Consider the following 22143-nt stretch of genomic DNA (forward strand, 5'->3'; position numbering starts at 1 on the left):
TTGAAAGTGTCCTTGATCAGGAACTAAAGCCCTGACATGATCCGCAGCTCACGACCCCAAATGCAGTACGTACAACATTCTACTTACTGTACTTTCCCCACGAAGACGGAAAAATGCTGCGGGATATACGGAAGTCTGTATCGATTTAATCACATTTACCTCTCACTGACTTATGAAGCTGCTGACATGTAAAGTAGCTACGTAGCTCTAAAGGGATCATTTGTAAGTGGCTGAATGATCTCGCGCCTCCCGCGCAAAGGAGCAGCAGCTCTCCTCCAGTCTCTCTCCACCTGGAGACGGTGACGCCGTGGCGCCACCAGTCCGTCTGCTCTCAGTCCCCAACTTCCTTTCCTTTCTTCTCTGACTTGAAGACATCTTTTTTTCCACAAGTTTTTGTATGCAGATAGACCGAGTGATATCAAAGGTCAATATTTCTACTTAATGTGTGTGAGTTCTCCTCATATATGTCCTCAGAAGCCTTTGTGGTATTTTTGCTCTCCTAAAAGGTTTCATTTACAAAAACACAACAGCACGCTACAGAGAGAAAGGCTAAAGTGACCTGCTGAGATTTTGGGACGCCTGTTAATGAATATAGATTTTTGCAATTGTAATAAAACATTTTCACCTGTAAAATGAATAAAAACTGCAACTTATTTCATTTTATTTGCATTTGGGATCTTATTCTATCTTTACGTTGAACATTCAGTATAATCTTAATTATTTGTCAACCATTTGATTTTAAATCTTGTTGCATAATGCCGGCCCTTCATCATGGAGTTATGAATTATGGGGGAAAAAAAAACATTTTGGACTGTAAAATGCAGGAAATTACGAATAAAAGGCAGTGACTATATTTTTCTTTGTCCAGGGACCGTGGTATGAGCAGGACGCCCATCGGGTGAATTAAACCCCAGTAATGAACACCTTGTCTTCTAGATTAGTGAGCGCAGAGCTATCATCATCTCTATCTGGTAACATCAGAGTGAAGAACTTTGCATTAAATCAGACAAACCTATTTTCTAAGGTTCTCTCCTGGAGAGGCTACTCACCCCACAAAGAACTGCCTCATCTCCTGGCGTCGTGACCGCATCATCTGCTTGTACTCGCCGATACGCAGCTTCTTGCCATCGATGATGCAGGTTCTCTTTGGCCGTGGCTTGTACTTGTAGTTGGGATACTTCTCCAAGTGGATCTTACTTAAGCGGGCCTGCTCCTCGTAGTAGGGCTGCTTCTCCTGGTTGGTCATAGCTTTCCAGCGAGAGCCTGGAGAGAGACGACGATTCAGATTCAGTTTATTTGTCGCGTCTCAATCACAGTCAAGTAGACAAAAGAAAGACAGAGAGCAGAAAAAATCTCAGCTCCTGCCTGGCGTGTAGAAGCTCAAAGACATTGATATATCATAGAATCACCGGAATGACAAAACAGTGAAAGAAAGAAACAATTAAATAAGATGTGACAACTGAGGAGATTTTAGAGAGTGACTTCATTTCTAGACTAGAGAGACCAAAAGGCTTGGACAAGCTTTTTGACAGCTGTACTAGTTAAGTCCTAAATTTCTTTAATTCCAGCTGATCATTAATGTAGTCCTACAGAAGAAAGCTCCTCTAAGGTGGGCTTCCTGGGCGTGGACATTTTCAAGCTTTTCTCCTTAACTGAGGTTACCAAAATGACTAAAATTAGGGATTGGATCATACTCTCTCCTCCCTGAGTAAGAATGATAAAGTGTGTGCTTGATATTTTCCATGCTAAGAGGGTCTTTTGAACAAGTGGACAGGACCATTACCGCAGGAACGCAGCACATCTGCGAGGCGCTCTGACAACTGATTATACACACTCCGCCTCGCTCTCTGTTTATCGAGGTTTATCACAAACCAGTCTTGGACATTTGTGACACAGGAAACAGTGAGGAGTCTTCTATTTTTTTTAAAGCCTGCCACCCACTTCCACAAGTCCAGCTGTGTTATTATTTTGGAGACACATGAATTGTACACATGCAGCCGTATAAACATACATGATTAGGCACTCTAAATTTTTCTTCCCTCACAGGCTTTTATACTTTACTGTAAATTTCCCTCCTGCTTACCCTTTATGTCGACTTTACCAGCATTAGACAAATGATTGAACTCCTTTTATTGATTTTAAGATTCAGTCAGTGACACAATTGGAGTATTTTTTGAATTTTTTTTTTAAAGCAGAAAAAGATGCACCCTGTGAATGCAGGAAGCATTTTCTCGGGATACAAAATGCTCCTTTATTTTGAGTGTGTTAAAGCTCCAAGCCAGGAACAACCAGGAAAAAGCGATTTGTTCACGTAGCTGAGGAGCAGCATTTACATTCACAAACCCTGGAGCTGAGAGCAGCTCTGCGCCACACAGGGGAAGTCTTCAGGGCACCTCACCAACAAGCGCTCTGCTCAGGGTCTTGTGAATGGCTATCTGTGTGGAGGTGGTTAATTTCGAACTGAATGCATCCATCACACTAGTCAAGCTAACACACTGAAGCTCAGAGTGTGAAGTGTCTGAGGTTGAGAAACACACTGGTCCTTATAGTCTGAGGCCTGCTGGTAGGAAACCCCGTGAAGCGTAGCATATAGAACCAGAGCAACCTAATGAGCAGAGATTCTGACCAAAATAACGTCTCCCATTTAGAACCATCAGCTGCATCCTGATATCAGACGAGGGCCGCGCTCTTCTCATTTGTTGTCCCACTAACCAGTGAAAATGCATCCAGTAGCAGAAATGAGGAGGCAGGAAGAAAAAAAAAAAAAAAAAAAGGGTGAGGAAACGCCGACGTGCCTCCTGCACCTCAGGGGAGACATGAGAGTTCATCTATGAAGTAGAAATCAACATTTGAGGGTTCGCAGGAGGGGGAGAGGGATTTGTAGGATTATTTTACGCTGTGATTTCGGATCAAATATGTCAAAAGTCCCATGATGTACAATATATTTGTCATTTTGAGATCTTACACTGAACACAAGGTTTGACTTGACCAGATAGAAATATAGCAAATGAATAAGAATAATGATGAAACCAGGCCTAATAATACAAAACCATTAAATGATGTCCTTCTGATGCTGTAAATCACGGTTAATGCTGTTTTCTTTACTGTGAGTGTAAATGCAGTATTTAAAGAAGTTGTGTTTCAATAATTTGATCGGGCAGCAGAGTGCTAACTTAGCACAGGATATTAATCTGATGCTGGTCATGCACCGAATGGCTGAATGTTAGCAATACAGAAATCAATGTGTGATATATTTATTCAAAATCTTAAATAATATTCAGTTAGGGGGGATCTCAGTATCATTATATATTTTTGTGGTTAAATTAGAAAAAGCAGCTCCCCGTTATGTTTCAGTTTCGGGCATCCAAACCGTCTAAATATGATCCTTCTACTGGCTTTATGCATCTCCTCTCCTCCGGCCCATCAGGTTGTTGAAGTTCTCCTCAGAGACGAAACCCTTCCACAGCTCACCTTGCATGTATCTATTTTTAGGTATACGTAATTTCTGACTTTACCCATTTTACAGTACTTGTATTTGTTCTCTTGGTAATGGCGACTCGTCCCTCATTTACAACCATTTGTAAGTCTCTGGTGCGCCACTTTAGCATGTCCCATTTGGTAACGCTGCGGCCAACAGCTAGTTAGCGTAGCTTAGCTTAGCTTAGCAAAAACATTGGATAAATAGGTGTGTCTGACAGGGGGGGAGAAAAATCCACCTATCAGCACCTCTAAAGCTCCCTCATTAACATGTAACGTCTGCGGAAAAACCCCAGGCAGTTCAAAGTTTGAGGGGTGTTTTTTTGTCTGACTATTTCTTGGCTGCTGGGCTTCCTGGCATGAAGCAGGCTAGCGGTTTCCCCATTTACAGCTTTTGCGCTAAGCTTTGAAAATTGCCTTCTGGCTTCAGTTACATATTACAGACACACTGCTGGTATCACTGCTCTCATCTGATCCTCAACATGAGAGTACAAGTGGATTTCACACACTCTGGACTTTTTTTTATTTTTAAATTTATGTTGAATTTTATTTTCCTGTTCTTAATCATCTGTTGATAATCCTTCTTTTTTAAATAAAATGCATAAATAAAATACCTTGAATGAAAAAAAAGAGTAAGTAAGTATTTCCAGGTATATCTGTCTAAATTCTTGTTTTAAAAAAGTCTCATTCATTTGAAGTAAATAAAACATAGGAGAGAATTCCGTAATGAGGAGATGAAGGTGCTTGTTTTAAAGACAATATCAGCTTCTTCTTTTTTTTCAGAAACCTTTTTTTAAAAAATGCCTACAACATTGGTGGAATATTATTTCCATTACAACAAAAACATGATTTTTTTCTTGGTAGTAAGTCAAGAAATACCAATGTAGCACAAAACATTCATTTTGTAAGATGTCTTGAACAAACATTTTCAAGGTCCTTTATCGGATACTTGTGTGATTCTGTTTTATACTAACTATTATGAGTTGTTGTTTTATTTTATTTACTAAACAAAGACAAATGTGCTTGGCAAGACTTTTTTTTGAATGCACTGCGTGATTAAATATAAGATAAAGATGAGACCAAGCCTCCCGAAGCAGAGCGTTTGTCTGGGATTCAGTGAGGAAGTCTCTCTCTCTCACCCAGAATCTTGCTGATGTTGGAGTTGTGCATGTCAGGGAAAGTCTGCAGGATCTTCCTCCTCTCGTCTTTGGCCCACACCATGAAGGCGTTCATGGGCCTCTTGATATGAGGCTCATTGTTGTTTCTGCCTCGCGCCTCCCTGAACACTCGTGCCTCCGTGATATTGTTTCCTGCGCAAGACAAAGAAATCACATGTTCATCTTCGATATTGTCGTACTTGACCAGGAAGAGCGCAGAGGAACCTTTCCCAGTTACATTTTTACCACGTTTTTGCCTTCTACCGGGGGGGAGGATGTATAACAAAAGTAAAACAAAAGTCAGATGGGGTCTGTGACATCCTAAAAATGCTTACATTCAAACTGTACACCATATTTACTTCCGCCTGATAGCATCTCAGTGCCAGTGCTCCTGTGTTTACCTCTCTGGTTCTAAACTAAACCACCATAAGCACTCCTCAACCCCTGGCTTGTAAACAGTGGTGCTTTATAAGAAACAGGTGGGTCGAGGGGAAAAACTAACGCCAAGTCAGTGTTCTTACATCACATTCAGAGATGCCTGTGCTTATTCACTCAACACGCCGCGCGATTGAAATATCTGACGAGCACAACCTGTGCAGTACAGAAAACAGTCTCATCGACTCATTAAAATGTTGCCGTGTGCTTTGTTGAATACAAGAAAACCCGATGTTCTCTTCTTTCTCCTGCAGATTCGTTTACATTCTTGTACTCGATCTGGTGTCACAAACACAAGTTGTGTGGGGGGGGGGGGGGGGATTCAGCCTTACAGGAATAATAACGGTATGAAAAATTTCAAGCACATAGAATGTTGACATTGAAGACTGTGTTTAGCTGTTGAGAGTCTCCCTCACAGAAGCTTCCTGAGGAGCACAATAAATATTTGTACTCGCTGAATACCTGCATGTTTGGACGTTTTGGCGGATGACTCCTTCACCACGGAGCTCTGAGATACGACGCCACTCAGGGGCGATGCTGCTTCTCTGAGGCACTCATGGGTCGTTCCTGTCTGATGCCTTTAGCTTACAGCTGCTGCAACTTCCTAACTTCCTACCCTTGTGCTCCTCCGTTGTCTGTCCTGTGTTTTTTGTACATCTACGTATGAATTATTATGATTGGAAATTGACCTCCTCCAAGAAGCACCAGGTGAGTCATAAATACAAGTGACAGATACCGTCTAGTGGTCGATCATAACAAGGAGAGAAGGAAATCTGTGTGAGCTGGCAAATTGAAGTGGTGGATGACTCAGAGAACGTCCGACTCTGGCGTAGTGAGACTCATATCCGATCCGTTTTGCCAACGGTGAGTGGACGAGGCTGTTTTGACGGTCGCTGCAGCCAGAGACAGCTGTTCATTTCCTTTTACTAGCGGTGGGTGAATGCCGTTGTTTTCACGGTCACTGCAGTGACGGTGGTTAGCTTCCCATTTTCAACCAGTACACAGTCAGAAGCCTGTTTTAAAAAAAACGGCATTGCACCTTAACCTTGACCAAAGCACTTAGTTAAAACCATAACACGACCTTCATGACCCTAACGATCATTTTTGTAACCTGATGAGACCTTGCAAGGGATACTTCGCCAAAAATAAGGGAAATTTTAAAGTGGTTGAAGATTAATGAGCACACGACTGGATGGGGAAGACTTGGCTTCTACTGGACGGCAAGTTAGGAGTTCACAAATGTGTGTTTTGGACAGTTTTGCCGCTGTTAGTCTCCATTAGCTTCAAACAATGAATGTGTGTCATTTTCTGAATTCTGAAGTTGCCCAGAAGTCTTGTGGGGGGGGGGAGATGTCTCTGTGAGACCAAGACACCCAACAGTGAGTCACTGGATGGCAAGTATCACTTAGGATTAACACATCTTAAAACCTCATAAATTCATTCGATGGAAATGTGCTTTTGTGTGGTATCAGAAGGTCAGAGCATACGCTCGTCTGGAGCGGAGGACCTGCTGCACTACTGGGACAAATGCAACCATAAAATAAGGCACAGTCGGCTAGTTTATGAAAGCAACCAACAGAAATGAGCACTCATGGAGTAGACAGCAGCTTACCGTCCAGATCTTCTGGTCTGGTCAGGTCAATTACTCGATGGACCATCTTCCCAGCGTCCTCCCCGAGCTTCCCGAGGTGTTGGCTCAGCGTTTCGTAGTGTAGCCGCTCCTGCAAGAACAGAAAAGTTTAGAAAAGTTATTTGAAGCGAGCCACAAATCTGATGCAACTGCAGCATTACTGCGCTTTCAAATGAGCTGTCAAAACAATAAATTCATGTCTTTATAATCTTGCATCTGGCTTGAGACTTCAATATGGCCACTGAGGGTGACTTTGATGTTAATGACAATAAAACTAATTGTAGGGTTTTGTTGGCACGGAGGAGACTCGAGCGCAGCCATCAACACTGGGCAGTTGATTCTGCTGGTACTTTTTTCTGATGAGAGTGAGTCATGATGCCGGTTATGTTCTGATCTAATAGACGAGTCAGAACCCCTTCAAGGCCACGCTAGTCATCAGCGTCTTCCCCAGCTTCCTGTCACTCTGACTCTGCCTTCTCGACTGCCACTCCACTTCTGAGACAAAGAACTCATCCAAGCCGCCTGCGTTGGGGCCTTCCAGCTAAAATTACCCCACCACGCTCCCAAACTGCAGTGGAAAACATTGAACCCTCCGCACAGCTACCGCATATCCACACTCCTCTCTTCTTCTTCTTCTTCTTCTTCCCCACCGCCTTCCCTCCCTCCCTCCTTCTGGGCTCTCCTCCTTTTTCTGGTGACAGAGGCATTTTGTTTGACGCAAGAAATCAAGAAATGGTTCCCGGGTGAAGTCATGCCGCGGTAGCCGCTGGCAGAGTTGGTGGAACTTAGGGGCCAGCACGTGTGTGTGTGTGTGTGTGTGTGTGTGTGTGTGTGTGTGTGTGTGTGTGTGTGTGTGTGTGTTTATAGATGAGGAGTTGGTGCGGGCCAATGTCAGCACTACGGCAAGGCTGTAATCAGGCCCACCACAGAACATGTGCCTGGGCAGTGCCATGCTCACCGCAGGAAGCAACCGCCTAACAAAGGACTAAAGAAAAGAGAGAAAGAGGGAAAGACAGAGAGAAAAAGGGAGAGAAAGAGCGAGCAGAAGAAGAAAGAGGGGAGTGGAATGGAAAACTCATCCAGAGACAAGAATAAAGCCTTCAGCTTACTGAGAAGCAGCGGGGAAAGCAGCCGGCGCTCTTAAGGGCGCCGTGAGACTTCACGTCACATCAAGTTTTTGTCAGTTAAACGTTTGTCTCAGTGCAATGAGTGTGTTTCAACATAAATACGACTGCATGATGCATACAGTAAAGGAGGACATGCGTTTATAAAGCACAACACGTGCCATCTCTGAGTCCAATGCCTTTGTTGCTAATTCAGACTACTTTTGTTACTCTGACAAAGCAGAGCGTCTAAACCGCCTCAGAAATGTACAAATATTTCTACTAGAGCAGGGGAGACCGTTGGAAAAATAAAAGTGAGTAGAGTTGGAGTTTGGGGAAATAGACTAGGACAGCATCAATAGGGGCAGACTGATCCAAAGTACAAAATAACAGCAGACCTGGGTCACAATTTGCAAATATTCTCTGCGGTTGGTCTACTTTTGGTCTCCTTGAAAGTTGCTGTGGTGAATGCAGTAAGGAGCTGTCTCTCCTTTGTTTAGTCAAGATTGAAATAGGTTTGGCTTGTGTACGCCTGCTGGTTTGATACTGGACTGTTGCCTTTTGGAGTGGTTTAAAACACTTAATTTTAACTTTCTCTTTTATGTGACTCCATTTGTATTATGTACACTGTTTTATAGTTGACATCTAAATTTTTCATCAGAGAGGATAAAGGTTTGGTTTGGATGCCCGATGTTCGGGCGACCACACGTGTTTGGTGTTAAACTTGTTTCAGAAAAGCTTCAGGCTCGATGTTCTGTTACTGTTTCATCGACATGTGAATTACAGCGAAAAGCGTCTCTCCTTACTTAGAAAACAAGCTGACAAACCAAGGACCAAATTAATTAAACATGATGAAGGACGAGTAGAGTGACAAACCAATTAAGACGGAGATTGACGACTAATTAAAAATATCAAACCACAAAGAGAGTAGTAATGATGAACGTTCGTTTTATTTAATGTATGTATATAACCACAAAAAAAGAAATGTCGTCCGTGCTGCTGCTCTATTATAAAACACTTCTGCTTTCACTGGGGCCCAATATTACTGCTGAATGTATATTTCTAAATTTATGAGACTCTCGACTCTTTTTGTTCCACTTGGTCTCTCCTCTTCTTGGCGTTTGCGTCTCTCCATCGTTGCTAGGGTACTACTCTAAACATTGCTGGGTTTTTTTGTATTTTTTTGTTTTTTTTTTCATAAAAATCCACAGCGTATTGAGCTCATTACCACAGTTACAACTCGCCTACTGCTGGCACGGCCTGCCTCCAGCTGACCCGCAGCCGTTTACTGTCTCCTCCCGGACCAATCAAGTTTGGCAACCCTTCCTGCTCCCTCCCCTCCCAGTATTCCCTCTCTCCTCCTATTTTCTTCAGCTTCCTTTCTCCCGTTCCTTCTCCAGACTTCATGTGTGCTGATAGAGCTGTCAGTCAGCCACTGTTCTGTTTATTCTCCTCCCCTCCTTCTCCTTTTCACCATTCCTCCTATTCATAGCCTTTAACTCCCCACCAGCAGCCCTCCAGGCTCCAACCCCAAAACAAGTAGACACTAAAAGGTCTATTTGCAGGTGCCAGACTCAGCTTTGTAGTATACATTATTATAATGTATATCATCCAGGCTTCAAATACAGCAACATTACGTCGACCTTTAATCAAGACTTGGAGCCATCCGAGCTGTTGGTTTCACAGGCTTTCTTCCTACAAAGAACAAACTCATCAGCAGAGCCAACACAAACTCCTCCACGACGACTCCTCCCTCCGCGACTCCTTCCAGACACGTTCTGCTCCGCCAGCAGACACAGCAAGCATGAAGTCTATCTAACAGGGTGCGGACAAAAAAAAGAAAAAAAAAGAACTTGCAATGTTGAAAACCATAAAATTTACAGTGCTGATGAATTAAAAAAAAGAATAAATATTGCAATAATCGTTCAGGTGAAGGGTAATCATCAGAGCCTGAGAAAGCAGTCTAATTTTAGTTTCATGGCTGCGGCACGCTGGGGGATTCTAAACTGATTTTAAAGAGCTGGGAGACCGCACACATAACGACAGATTTAGATCATTTTTTTTCACATTTAATCGTGAGAACACACACCAGATATTTCAATCAAGATCCTGGACCACACACTTGGCATTCATTGTTTTTGAGGAGACATTCCAGGGACTCGGGATCTCATAGAAACAAATGTGTTCAAAGGTGATTCAGGGGGAGGAAAAAAAAAGAAAAAGACAAACGCCATGTTTCCATAAAATGTCAAGCAAATTTTAGAAATGCAGCAAAAGAGGAAATGCGAACTACAGCTGTTTCCATCAAGTGGTTTGAAGCAAATAAACCAGGTTATGTAGTAAATATTTCCGTCACACGATGGCGAATTGTTTTGATCGTTTACAGCTGTTTACCAGCGAAAAAATGGAGAGAAGTCTTAAGGAATTACTTTCAGTTGGATAAGACGAAAGTGTTCTTCGATGCCAGGTAGTATTCCCCTCTTTCAGAGACGAGGGAATAGTTTTGGAAAAACTGAGAGGACAATGGCGGCGGGAAACAGCTGGTCAGTCATGTGACTTGAAGAGCCGCTATGTCTGAGCTTATTCAAATTAGGTGTTTCAATATCCAAGTTTGCGCATTTGCTCTTTTCTGAATTTAAGGTCATTTTTGTGCATTAGGCTGTGTCCATATCAAATAAGAGGGGATAACCGTTCATTAAAATTCCTTTCTTGAAACATGGCCTCTGAGGTAGAGAGTGTGCTGTGTTTTGCATAGAAAGGCTGAAAAGAAGGAAAAGAAGGTGAAAGCATCAGTAGGGCTTGTGTTGCTGCGCGGGCTGGAGGAGAGGAGGCTCCAAAGTCTCATTCTTGCTAAAAAATTTGCAGAAAATGTCCTTAACAGTTTGAACAGAAATATGACTTCTTTTAATCCATAAATCGTCCTGTTGTTTTTAGTTTGATTGACTTTTGACAGCAAATTTTTCACTGGAAGAGGTTGTAGTCAAACTTGTGGTTCAGCCTTCATTTACGTTACTGATAATTTCTTGCGGTCCTCCCTCTTGTTTTTATTGTTACCCTAATCATCTATAGCTGCGGAGAGGCATTTTGAAATAATACCCAAGATGGAATGCAACAGGTTTTTGCTCAGCCCATCTTTAGTCGGCTGCTGACATGTTAGAATACTCAAAAACTCCAAAATAACTGATGTGTCCCCTTCGCTGACTGCTGACAATTTAGAAAAGGCTGTTAAGGGACCGTGTGCATAGCCATCATCATCCAAAGTAAGAAAACAGATCTTGAAGCAATAAAAACGGTGTTTATTCTTATGCAGCCTGTAGATTTACCTGCACTCAGTCTGCCATCACCCACCGTGTTCCTCATCCTATGGAAACAGGAAAAGCGGTCCCTCATGCTTCATCATATTTCATGCTAATTTTACCAATCTCCTCTGCAAACCTTTCAGATGTGTAACACAACATATCTTTTACATGCATGGCTAGTATTTGAATAATGATAGGGAAAAATCAAGCTGATTGATTTTTGTGTTTTCAACCAAAACATGTAAGTTGAGCAATGTGCCAATCTCTAAATGTGGTGTTTTCCTTCATGTGGGTTTAGGGAGTGTTTTGTGGCTGTTTAGATGAAAAAAAATTCACGGTCTTTTGCAAAAACTCTCTCTCTCTCTCTCTCTCTCTCTCTCTCTCTCACACACACACACACACACACACACACACACATACATGCGCACACCCACGCGGTCATACACAGTGGCTATTTCAGTGAGCTTTGGCAGCCGCAAGCCAGCTGGAAGCAACGTAAGCGTAAGGTGATACTCAACAATGCCACTAACTGGCCAGGCCTCTCGTCTGTACACCAGCTATAATGACATTAACATGGCCAAGGCCAGTGCAGAGCCAGGACACACACACAAATACCCACACACACACACACACACACGCACACACACACAAAGGAGACCAGGATCACTTTCAGCTCTTGGGGAAATGTCTGCGCTTGAAATGAATGTTCTAGGACAGAAATACACAAACAGAAAGCAAAATAAACACAAAGACATACACTCAGACGTCACAGCAATGTCTCCCTTTGAGTTGAATCAGCAGAGAGCAATAAATAGCTCCACATTACATCGAGTTCCCGTTTACAGCAGTTGTCTCATTCTCTCCAAAGACGCCTAATATGCTGTGTTAGTACAATGTCATAAAACAAAAAGACTCGGGCAGAGCTTCAAAGTTTAAAAGGGGAGAAATTGAGTAACAAATTTATTTGACGAACAGAAAACAACACACATATCCAAGGTAAAGAAAGAGAGTCGGTCTTGTTGCCTCCCGAGGTGGAACCGTTGAGTCACACTCACAGTATCCAGCAAGTTCCATCCATGAATTGTTTAAGACAGAGCGAAGCCTTTGAGAAAAACACACACAACTTCTCCAAAGTAAAAAAAAAAAAACAAAACTATAAAGCTAAAAGAAAGTCTTTGAGCTGCTGTTGTTAGGTAACGTATAATGAACTGACAACAAACATAACGCCTGCTGTCATCCAAGAACCGGAAACAATTACTTTGAGACTTTCCAAATGAGATTTTTATTAGGAGGCATGAAGCTATAAACCAAATTACTGCATTGCTTTGGTTTTGTTCTAATAAAGCAGGAAAATGTAGCGCTGGTGAAGCACGGAGAGCTCTACCCACAACACTCTCACCTTAATCTGCGATTTCTTCAGAGCGAACTTGGAGCAGAAGCTACTTTGAGCGCAAACTTAGTTGGGAATACTGGTGGGATTTTTTTTTTTCCAGACCTGCACCAGACAACTTACATTAAATCTTAATACAAATAATTTATTAGTATCGGCTGTTGTATAATTCATGCGTATGAGTTTCTTAGTGTTTACCAGTATAATGACTTCTTTAAAAAAATCAACTTGGGACTGAGGGTAAGTACAGCAGAGATGTATTTTGCCAGATTTTTGGATGTTTTCCTCCTGAAGAGGCAAAGCAAACAAGTCCAAAAAATTCAAAACAGCCTATCCTTGGAGTGCACCAATCATGACCTACTTGGGGTTGGTGGGTTCAAAGTCTCCACCCCTAAAATATTCATGAGTTCCTATCCTCCACATCCTCGCCAGCAACATGGGATCAGTTGCACAGGAGACTTGGTCTAATCATGCTCTCTATTTAAGAGAACGTCTGAACCCTTGAATCTGTGATTGGCTGATCAGACTGATTGGAGATGTTTTGAAATATGGATTTCCCTCTGGATATGAGATCCTGGTACAAAGGCCCTTTCTCCTTCAGCCGGGGGGGGGGGGGGGGGGCGGGGGGGGGGGGGGGATGAGTGGTTGATGGGGGGAGGAAGTCCCCTTCCCTGAGACAGGCCCTTTAATTGGACTAAAACCCCGAGGCTGGGATCCCCCCCCTTCAGGGCAAGTGGAGAGCTGGACTCCATTACACACACACACACACACACACACACACACACACACACACACACACACGTACACAAACACACACACACACAAATGTTAACACCATCTCTTCTCCAAGAAAACACCCACTCGCTCTCAGTCAAGGCAGGCGCACAAACACACACTCATACGCCAAAACCATCACTTGTCATTGGCCCAGCTGCTCCTTCTTCAAAGCTGTTGGCTTCTGGGTGGCCGTGCAGATGAGAGGAGAAAAGAGAAGTTCTCAAGAGCTGCGGCCACAGCCAAACGACACCAAATATCATCCATGAACATTCTTCAGACCCGTGCATTAGCTGAGAAGAAACCTTGAGCTTCCAGCCAATGAAGCGCTGGAGTCACCGCGACACAAAGACTTTGGAGGAAGTAAGAAGTAGCAAGAGAGATACGTACGAAGACGTACTACAACAAAGTACTGACAAAGTGATAAATCTTACAATTAACTGCTGTGACTTGTTATTAATGCAAAGGCATCCTTTCCAGTCCCCCTCACCACATTTGTATCAAGTAGATTTAGTGTCTTTTACTGAAGGAGAATCAAGTTTACCACATTAAAATCAAATGTACTGCGTAACAGTTCTCCATGACAAGTATTCATGTTTGTATATGTGAGCTAAGTGCTGTCGAGTGAGTGTTGGCTCAAAGGTGAGTGATATTAACTTACCGAGGAAACAGACGAACGCTTCTTCTTTCTGTAACCTCAAATGAGTCTTTTATAGTTTTAATGCTTTTTTTTAGAACACCAAAATCATCTCGTGTACTTCTTACAAATTCTGATTCGATGCAGGGTACCATGACTTTTGGAGGACGGTCAGGTTCAGGGTGAAACAGCTGAAAAACACTCTGATGTCTCTGTGACAACCCCCCCCCCCCACCCCCCCACCCCCCACCCAAAGGTGTAGATGAGAGGAGTTTCTTGACAAGTCAGTTACTGTTGCTGAGATAATCAGAGTCAAAGTATAAAATTACAATGAGCAACATATGCTTATTATCTTAAAGCCCTCTGGTGTTTTGCTTTTATTATTCTGCCATTAACATGCAAAGAATCATTTGGCAGTTTTACGGCTGGTTCAGGTGGAGGTAATTGGAGCTTTTATACACCGTTGAGTACATTAATACTGAACATGACATGATCAGATGTTTTGTAAATTAAAGCATAATCTGAAAAAAAGTCACTACATTTAACAAGGACGCGTGCGCAAGATTTCGAGGAATCATCGGAGGGTAAGAAAAAAAGTACTCATCACGTGTTTTTTTCATCCGTTAATTGTAGTACTCTGGTACTCTTTTTGTTTTGTAATAAATGGCCAGATCGTGTCATAGGATTTGCTTTTTAGTGTAATGGCTTTTACTGCTTTCTAAAATGATCATTATTTTACTAAATAACACAGCAAAGTAATTGGTATCACAAACTGTTGTTGAGATTTAAAAAAGATAAAACAAAAAAATGGCGCAGTATCATATCAAATTTAAAAAGCGCAGCATTGCTCTTCTCTATTTTGAGAACCCAAATTCTGACAAATGGAGACTCGGGCACGAGTCCTCGACAAGAAGCCATGAAGGAGCAAAATGAAGTCAGGACAGCCAACTGAAGAGAATGAGAGTAAACAGTGGTTGGGACAAATGGCTGTGGGACACCGACATTGCTTTTTTCCTCATGCAGGATCTAGGTTCTCCTCCACGCTAGGAACATGATGGATATTCAGTCTGCTGCAGTCCGCAAATTCACAGATACCTCAAAATTCTACACACTGGTCTTTTAAATATATGTACTCTCCGCAGTGAAGAGTGAAGGACCGGTATAAAGTGCACTACTCGGTGAATGTACTCTTTAACCACGTTTGTGTGTGTCACATGTTCTATGATATGTATGTCCATGCATTTAAGTGGCTGAGATCGAATGTGAGTATACGCCTGCAAAATGTGTATATCAGAATATTTTCTTCCCATGAAAGAAAATGCCTTTGAAAGCTGCATTGCGACCATGTGATTCCCACGGCGGATATTTCATTTCACAGTTGAGGGGACAATGAACAGAAACGCTTCCCAAGAGCAGATCATGGAGGGGACTCCAAAATTACTGTTGTGTGGGAAACCCTCATCATTAACTTGATAAGTGATCGGTAAACCGCCTCTCGAAATGTTTTGAATAATAAAATAAGAAGACGTCCACAGAGCTAGAATGGGCCACGTATGATGTGCCTCTGTCTAACCTTTGTGCCGTTGTTGAGGCTCATGCTGCTGAGGGCGGACAGTTTGGCCTCCAGACTCTGGTGTCCTGGCTGCTGCTGCTGCTGATGGAGCTGCTCCCTCTGGATCTGCTCCCTCATGCTCCTGGCCTCCTGGATGGCCTTCATCACTGCGTCCTGGTCCCCAAACAGAGCCGTGGAGTTGAGGCTGGAGAGGATGTCTGGAGAAGGAGGACAGAATAGAAAGAAAGAGGAAACTTTGACTGGAAGTACAGAAAACTAAAGAGAAAAGTCACATATTGCGAGTATACTTGTCATCTTCTACCTCACCACAGTCAGCTCTACTTTTCATCTACAATAGACTAGTCTTTTCCTAAATTTAATTACATAGTTAAATAGGGACGTGTTGAATTCTGGTGACCTGTTTGATCTGGATTCCTACACTAAACTCATTCCATAAAGTGGTTCTTGAGGCTTGAATGGCCCTCCAAATAGACCCATTAAAATCCCCATAATTAAATATTTTTACAACATTTTATTTCACTGAACTTAAGAATCTCGAAACTCGGGAGGCTATGAAGGCTGAAACGCATCAGCGCTTTCCAATCTGACGTGAACCAAACAAACAAGCGAAATGGGAGTGTTTCCTCCTCCTTAACTTGAAAAATTTAAGATGTGTTTCATTTTTTTGTTGCTGCATGTTTAAGAAGGCTGTTTGTCGGGTTTAGAGGATGTCGTTGTCAAGATAATGACAGACAGTTAAATAATCAGTCTGAAAAGAGCATCTTTTGAGCATTAGGATGAGCCAGTTTAAGGAAACAAAAACACAGTTAAGATCAGTTAAAAACCTTACATCTAGCAAAATAATTCCTTCAAATAACACATTTTGAAAATTTCCTGTATAGAAATTGCTATTAATTAGCTAAGGAACTTTTGTTGGATTCAGCGACCCCTCTGGTTTAAAGTGGTAGTGTTTACAAGAATGAAGAATGTCATAAATACCTCAATGTAGCTTGCTAAGGTAGACTAGAGCGGACGCATTTGTGACCATGCAAGACACAAAGTACTTAAGATAGTGAAATCTGCTACGTCGCAGCCAGTAAATGCAGTACCACTACTGTCACTGTGAGCAAACTGAAATGAACACACATATTTTGAAGCACTGATGGTCCTGTTAGCTTATAGATGGAAGTCAAATAGTAGCGTCGGTCATAAATTGAAAGAGCTTCATCATTAGTTGAAAAGTCCCAGTAGCTGCTTCAAATATTACTTAAACATCTGTGGAATTTCTGCATCTCTAAATGGAGCCAAATGTTGTTAAGTTGTTTTCCAATCTTGTTGCGCCTAAACACGACAGAGCCTCCTCCCCCTTGTTTATGCTGCGTGCTTCACACTTCCGAAGCTCATGCACATTTGAAGAATAAGAAGAAAAAAAAATAAATAAAAGGATGCAAAGTTTCCGTCGCCCTCCTCGTTTAATTAGCAGACAAGTAGGAAGCACTGAATGCTTGGGTGGCCGTTAAAAGGGGCAAAAAATAACTTTGCAGGGAACACAAGCGTTGCGTCCTCCAAGCCACTACAGAGGAGCTGGTGAAATTGTTTTCTGGGGGATATAATGAGAGGGTTTAGATTAGCCTTAATAACAGATAGCAGAGGTAGGGGCATAAAAGGTCTAACGCGGGCAGACAATGATGTGAGGAAGCTATTAAAAACCAAATAACGTGTGCTGGGTTTCACTGTTTCCGCTGCCAGGGTTTTCATTGAGGCTAAATACAGGGCTTTGGCCTCCTGTAAAACACAAATACACACACACAGGTCTCCTCTTGGGGTTGAGGTGTCTGCAGTCTATCAGACGCATGCAATGCTGCTTGGTTTGTCTGTGTGTGGCGGGGGGAGGGAGGTGTTTGGGTGGGAGATGTTTTTGTTTTTCCGGATGAGGGGAAGGCAAAGTTTTATACTGGAATGAGGATGTGTTTGCTCTGTGGATGTACAGTACAGATGTGAACAAATGCTAGTGTATGAATGTTTGTGTGAGGCTTTGAGGGCATGTATGTGTAGAATGCGTCACTGCCCCCCCCCCCCCCCCCCCACACACACACACACACTTTTTTTTCTTGGCATGGCAAAGCAGCATGTGACTCTCATTGAACATGTCAGTAAAGTTAATCTACACTTTCAGGCAGAGTAGCTGTTTTAGGCAGGGTGGCCCAGCCTGTCTAGCCAAAGGCATGTTACCCACCCAGAGAGGTGTTCCTGCCCATGGTGGAGATCGGGCTGGGGATGCGGCCCTTGCCCATGCCGGTGGGGCTGGTCTTGTTTCCGGAGAAAAGAGTTTGTGTCGGAGATGTCGGGGAGCGGAGAGGCTCGGCTGTCTTGGGTCTGGCTGAGAGGTTCAAAGGCTGCGTGGATCCTTCCTCCTGTTGGCGGAAAAGACACAACAGTTTTCCTCCATTAATACAAGAAAAATATATTTACTCTTCCTTCATTGTATGTGAGTTCTGACAATGATTTTAAAACATCTCAAAAAAACAAACAAACATTAGAGACAGTCCAACAAATAAACCTAGTTATTGGGAAATCATTTTGTTTTTATTTTTCCTTGTTTCCTAGGATATATTCTTATATCCCAGTAGGGAATTATTGGCTCCAAGTAATACGTACTTTCTGTGCACCACCAAACGCCACCTCCTCCTGCAGGCTTCAAAACATGGGTGTTAAAACACCGAGGTTTCCACTAATCCACTGAAAGTTCTCACACCACTCCCTCAGCATAATCCACAACTGTTCATATGCTGAGCAAAACTGATCTAAATAACCAGTTTGACAACGCATTGCTACGTAAGATTCAGAGCAGGCAGGAACTGGAGCATTCAGATGTACCTCACACACGCAGAGGGCTGCTTGAGAAGTTTCTCAAGACATGTAAATGTAATTTTATCTACGATGAAAATGAGACACTGTTGGGAAGACTTCAGCGTTTTAATTGTTACTGTGATTATTGACATCTATAAGAAATTCAATCTGGCCGCAGATTTCCAGCGTCAGTTAAAGTGCTTTCAGTAGCTGATGATTTTCTCACTCTTTGTTTCCCTTCAATGAACTAATTCCACAGCTAAGCGCCATGAACCTGGCAGCAAAAACAAAAACAAAAAAAGTCAGTGTTTCCTTGTTTCCAGACAATAAAAGCTTGTTCATGTAATTCATCTTCTTGTAATCAAAGGTTCAGGATCACATTGATCCCCATTAAGAACCTCTGGAAAAAGAAAAATAGTGAGAAGAGGAAAAAGGTCTCCATGTCAACACTGCCTGGCTGTGGATCTCGTGCTGGCTACAATTGCTCGATGAACGTGGATTTAATTTGAAGCTCTGAGTGAAGGAGAAGGAGCTGAGGGGGTGGGGGGACGGGGGACGGGGGGACGGGGGACGGGGGGACGGGGGCAAGTCTGCGGGTGGCATATCAGTGGGTTGAGTGGAAGCGGGGGTTCGCGGTGCAGAGTTTAGAGGGCGCAGCGTTAGTGTTTGAGCGCAGGGAGCTCTGACGCTGGTCTATTGTGACGCCGTTTGCAGCTGTGCCCCCCCCTTTCCTAACACACACCGACACACACACACACATACACACACACACACACACACACATATGGCTTCCATTACTGCCTCGTCGTTGAGAAAAGATGAGGCGTACGCTCTCTCCAGTGAAGAGGTCTGGGCTCCTGCCAAACAGCAGCCTGCGCCAGTGTCAGTTTGGGACTCGTGTGTGTGTGTGTGTGTGTGTGTGTGTGTGTGTGCACACGCGCGCGTGTGGGTGTGCGCGCGCATTTGTGTATGTGCGTGTGTGTGCGCGCGCATATCAATGTGTGACTTTTAAATAAGCTGTTTCTAATTGACGGTAAAGGATATGGGGCCATGCACAGATCAAAGTTTCAACAACCTCCAAATCTCCAGTGTCTCACTTTTACTTGCACTGTTCATCATTATAATTCCTAATGTGTTTTCCTGTTACTCATATTATAAACACAGTCCTGACTTCTGCAGAGGTCCTGCAAGTTCCTTTTGTGAATACAGCTTTATATTACTGAGGTGAGTAACTGTGCATACCTCAGTGCCTTTTCTGTTCATCTCCTCCCATCAGGTTATTATTTATTCTTTCAATTATTATCTTTTCTTTCCATTTGTTGCTGCAGTATCTTGAGTTGTTATTGCATCAGTGACAAAGTTGCTTATCGCCTCAAACAATTTTAACAACTTTTTCACCAACGAACTCACCTTAATATGAGTGACAGGACTGGATGATCGCTTCTCGTTCTTAAGGGCGGAGGGGGAGAGGGGACCGGACGAGTTGGGCGCCTGAAGGAGAGGAGCCATCTTGGCCCCTGGTGAAATCTGCATGCTCGCCAGCTGGGCAGCATACAACTGCTGCAAAAGAAGAGAAAACGGCAAAAAAAAAAAACAAAAAAAAAAAACGACAGGCTGTTAACATCGCTCGCCAGCAGCTAGTCAGTCGCTTTCCTCTTCCCCACACACACGCGCGCGCGTGCACACACACACACGTATTATACCTGACACTGACAGGAGTGTCCTACACAAACAGGAGGTTGAGGAAATTCATTTTTATCCAAGATGCCAGTAAAGCATTTTACTTTACATTATCTCCAATCCATCTCTGACACTCACTCCCTCAAAGGATGCTGGGAGCATCTTGTATATCGATTCAATGTACATTTAGAAATAGATCCAGATAATAGCTAAAGCAACTTTTCTTAAAACCCCCTTAAGTTTAACTTATTTTTTCTTTAATAGCTATGATTTGGTTCTGCACTGGAATAATCCTTTTAGACAGTACCTGGCTCAGTGTTGCCAACAATAAAAGGCTGGTCTCATTCGTTTTTCAAAAAACAAAGTTGAACTGCAACGGCAAGGAGCCACACAGCCTTTTTTGTTATCCTGATTATTTAACCTATTTAAAAGTCTTGGCTTTCATAGCGGAGCTGAATTTTACATGGTAATAGGTAAATCAAATCAGAATTACAAACATAAATTTGTGGGACTTAGCGTGTCACTTATGGTTAGCTTGTGTGTGAAACATTCACAGGGTTGCACCCTTTCTTTAACTGACATCCAAAACAAAGACAATGGTGGTAAAAATGTTTTCACACTGCAATTACATCTTTTGCAAGTGAGTCAGTTGAAAAGCTCTGAGAAAGAATTGAAGAATGCCGTAACAAACAATAGAAAGCTAAAAAAGCTTTGGAACGTCTACAGCCTTCGGGGTTGGACAAAAAAAATGTTAAATGTAGCACCAACGATTAAAAAAAAAAATTATATATATATATATATATATATATATATATATATATAAAAAGTGATTTTCCATCCAAGGTACTTAACAAAAATCAAAGAGCCAAATAGTCGACCCACAGTCCAGGGTCTTCTAAATCAAAGCTAGCTGGCTAGAATAACCGCTGCCTGAGACCACTGTCAACCCCTGTCGAAACCCATTGGAGTGTGAGAGCTGGAGTATCAAAGAGCTTGTCCTCAGGAAAACCACCCAGACATGGCTGGCCTTCACTGAGACTCCCTTCTTTCTGCCTTTCTTCTCCGCTTTCCTGCTTTCCACTCATTTTCCGTAGCTCTCACCTCATCTTTACTCTCCCCCCTCCTTCAATGCTTCTTTCTTTTGTCCTCCTCTCTTTTCTTATCCCTCTGACTCTCTCTCTCTCTCTCTCTCTCTCTCTACGTCTCAATTTCCTTGCCAAAAACCATTCCTCATATCTTCTCCGCCCGTCTTCGTCCTCTCAAACCATTTCTGTTTTACCCTCTCAGCCCCCTCAGCCCCAAACACCCCTCAGTGTTGTGAGATCTGATTTCCCTGTAGTCAAAACTGCAAAGGCTCCTGGGACTAGAGATCCAAAAGCAAAGAGAGAGAGAGAGAGAAGGAGAGAGAGAGAGAGAGAGAGAGAGAGAGAGAGAGAGAGAGAGAGAGAGAGCTGCAGACACACGAGACCACCGTCATTTCACCTCCGAAGCGCCAGGCCCAGCGGTCGGGGCCAGAGAAATTGGCTGGCCCTCTTTCCACTTCTCTCAGAGCGATATTAAACACAAACAGAAGGGGCCTCGCCGTTGAAACAAAGCCCTGATGTCACGCCGCTTATTTTCCTTGGAAGGGACCGAGAGCGATCGGGCCAACCCCTGGCGATATGAAATCCCTGTAAGAATGTGCCTTGAATGGCTGGTGGTGAGGCCTCTCGTGTCAATCAAGACGACCGCAGAGTTACTTCTGGTGTTGCCTGATATTCTTGCAGCTCTAAGTGGAGCTGAGTCTGAGGCAGACACACAAGTCTTTGGGGTGAAACACACAGTTAGGATCTCACACCCACACACTGACTATTATGTAAAAACACACCCATTGTGCTGTTAGCAGCGATTCAGTCAGCAATTCCAAATAACAGAACTGTTGAACTGACAAAAAAACAGAGAATAAGAGCTTTTAGCTATTTTTTTCCCCTCCTTTTCTCAAAGACACTTGGAGATTGATTGGTGACTGGGGAGGCCAATGTGCAGCGTAAACAACACCAACCAGAGCTTTCACTTTTCAGTCTTCCCCCTGGGGAAGACAATGCGGCAATTTTCTAAATTACAAATTGACAAAAGGTCTGTCTGGACTATCTGACCAGCCCTCAGACATTAGAGCTAAT

General features: G+C 43.0%; 1 protein-coding gene across 3 annotated transcripts in view; it reads right to left on the reverse strand.

The window, feature by feature from the left end:
* The window catches only part of LOC147259314 (transcription factor SOX-6-like), a 115126-nt gene that overhangs the window by 4314 nt on the left and 88669 nt on the right, over positions 1-22143 (reverse strand). For 2 of the 3 annotated variants that reach the window (XM_086209629.1, XM_086209628.1), the window contains 6 exons: positions 19715-19864; positions 17691-17868; positions 15476-15672; positions 6682-6790; positions 4617-4787; positions 1050-1263 (listed from right to left, as the gene is read on the reverse strand). In XM_086209629.1, the coding sequence (XP_086065755.1) occupies positions 1050-1263; positions 4617-4787; positions 6682-6790; positions 15476-15672; positions 17691-17868; positions 19715-19864 (1019 nt within the window). The remainder of the gene's footprint in view (positions 1-1049; positions 1264-4616; positions 4788-6681; positions 6791-15475; positions 15673-17690; positions 17869-19714; positions 19865-22143) is intronic. The other variant, XM_086209630.1, reaches the window with a different exon arrangement.

Source organism: Aulostomus chinensis, chromosome 7 (genome assembly GCF_037954235.1).
Source record: "Aulostomus chinensis isolate RoL2024-O1b breed Wild chromosome 7, RoL_Achi_v1.0, whole genome shotgun sequence".
Lineage (NCBI taxonomy): Eukaryota > Metazoa > Chordata > Actinopteri > Syngnathiformes > Aulostomidae > Aulostomus > Aulostomus chinensis.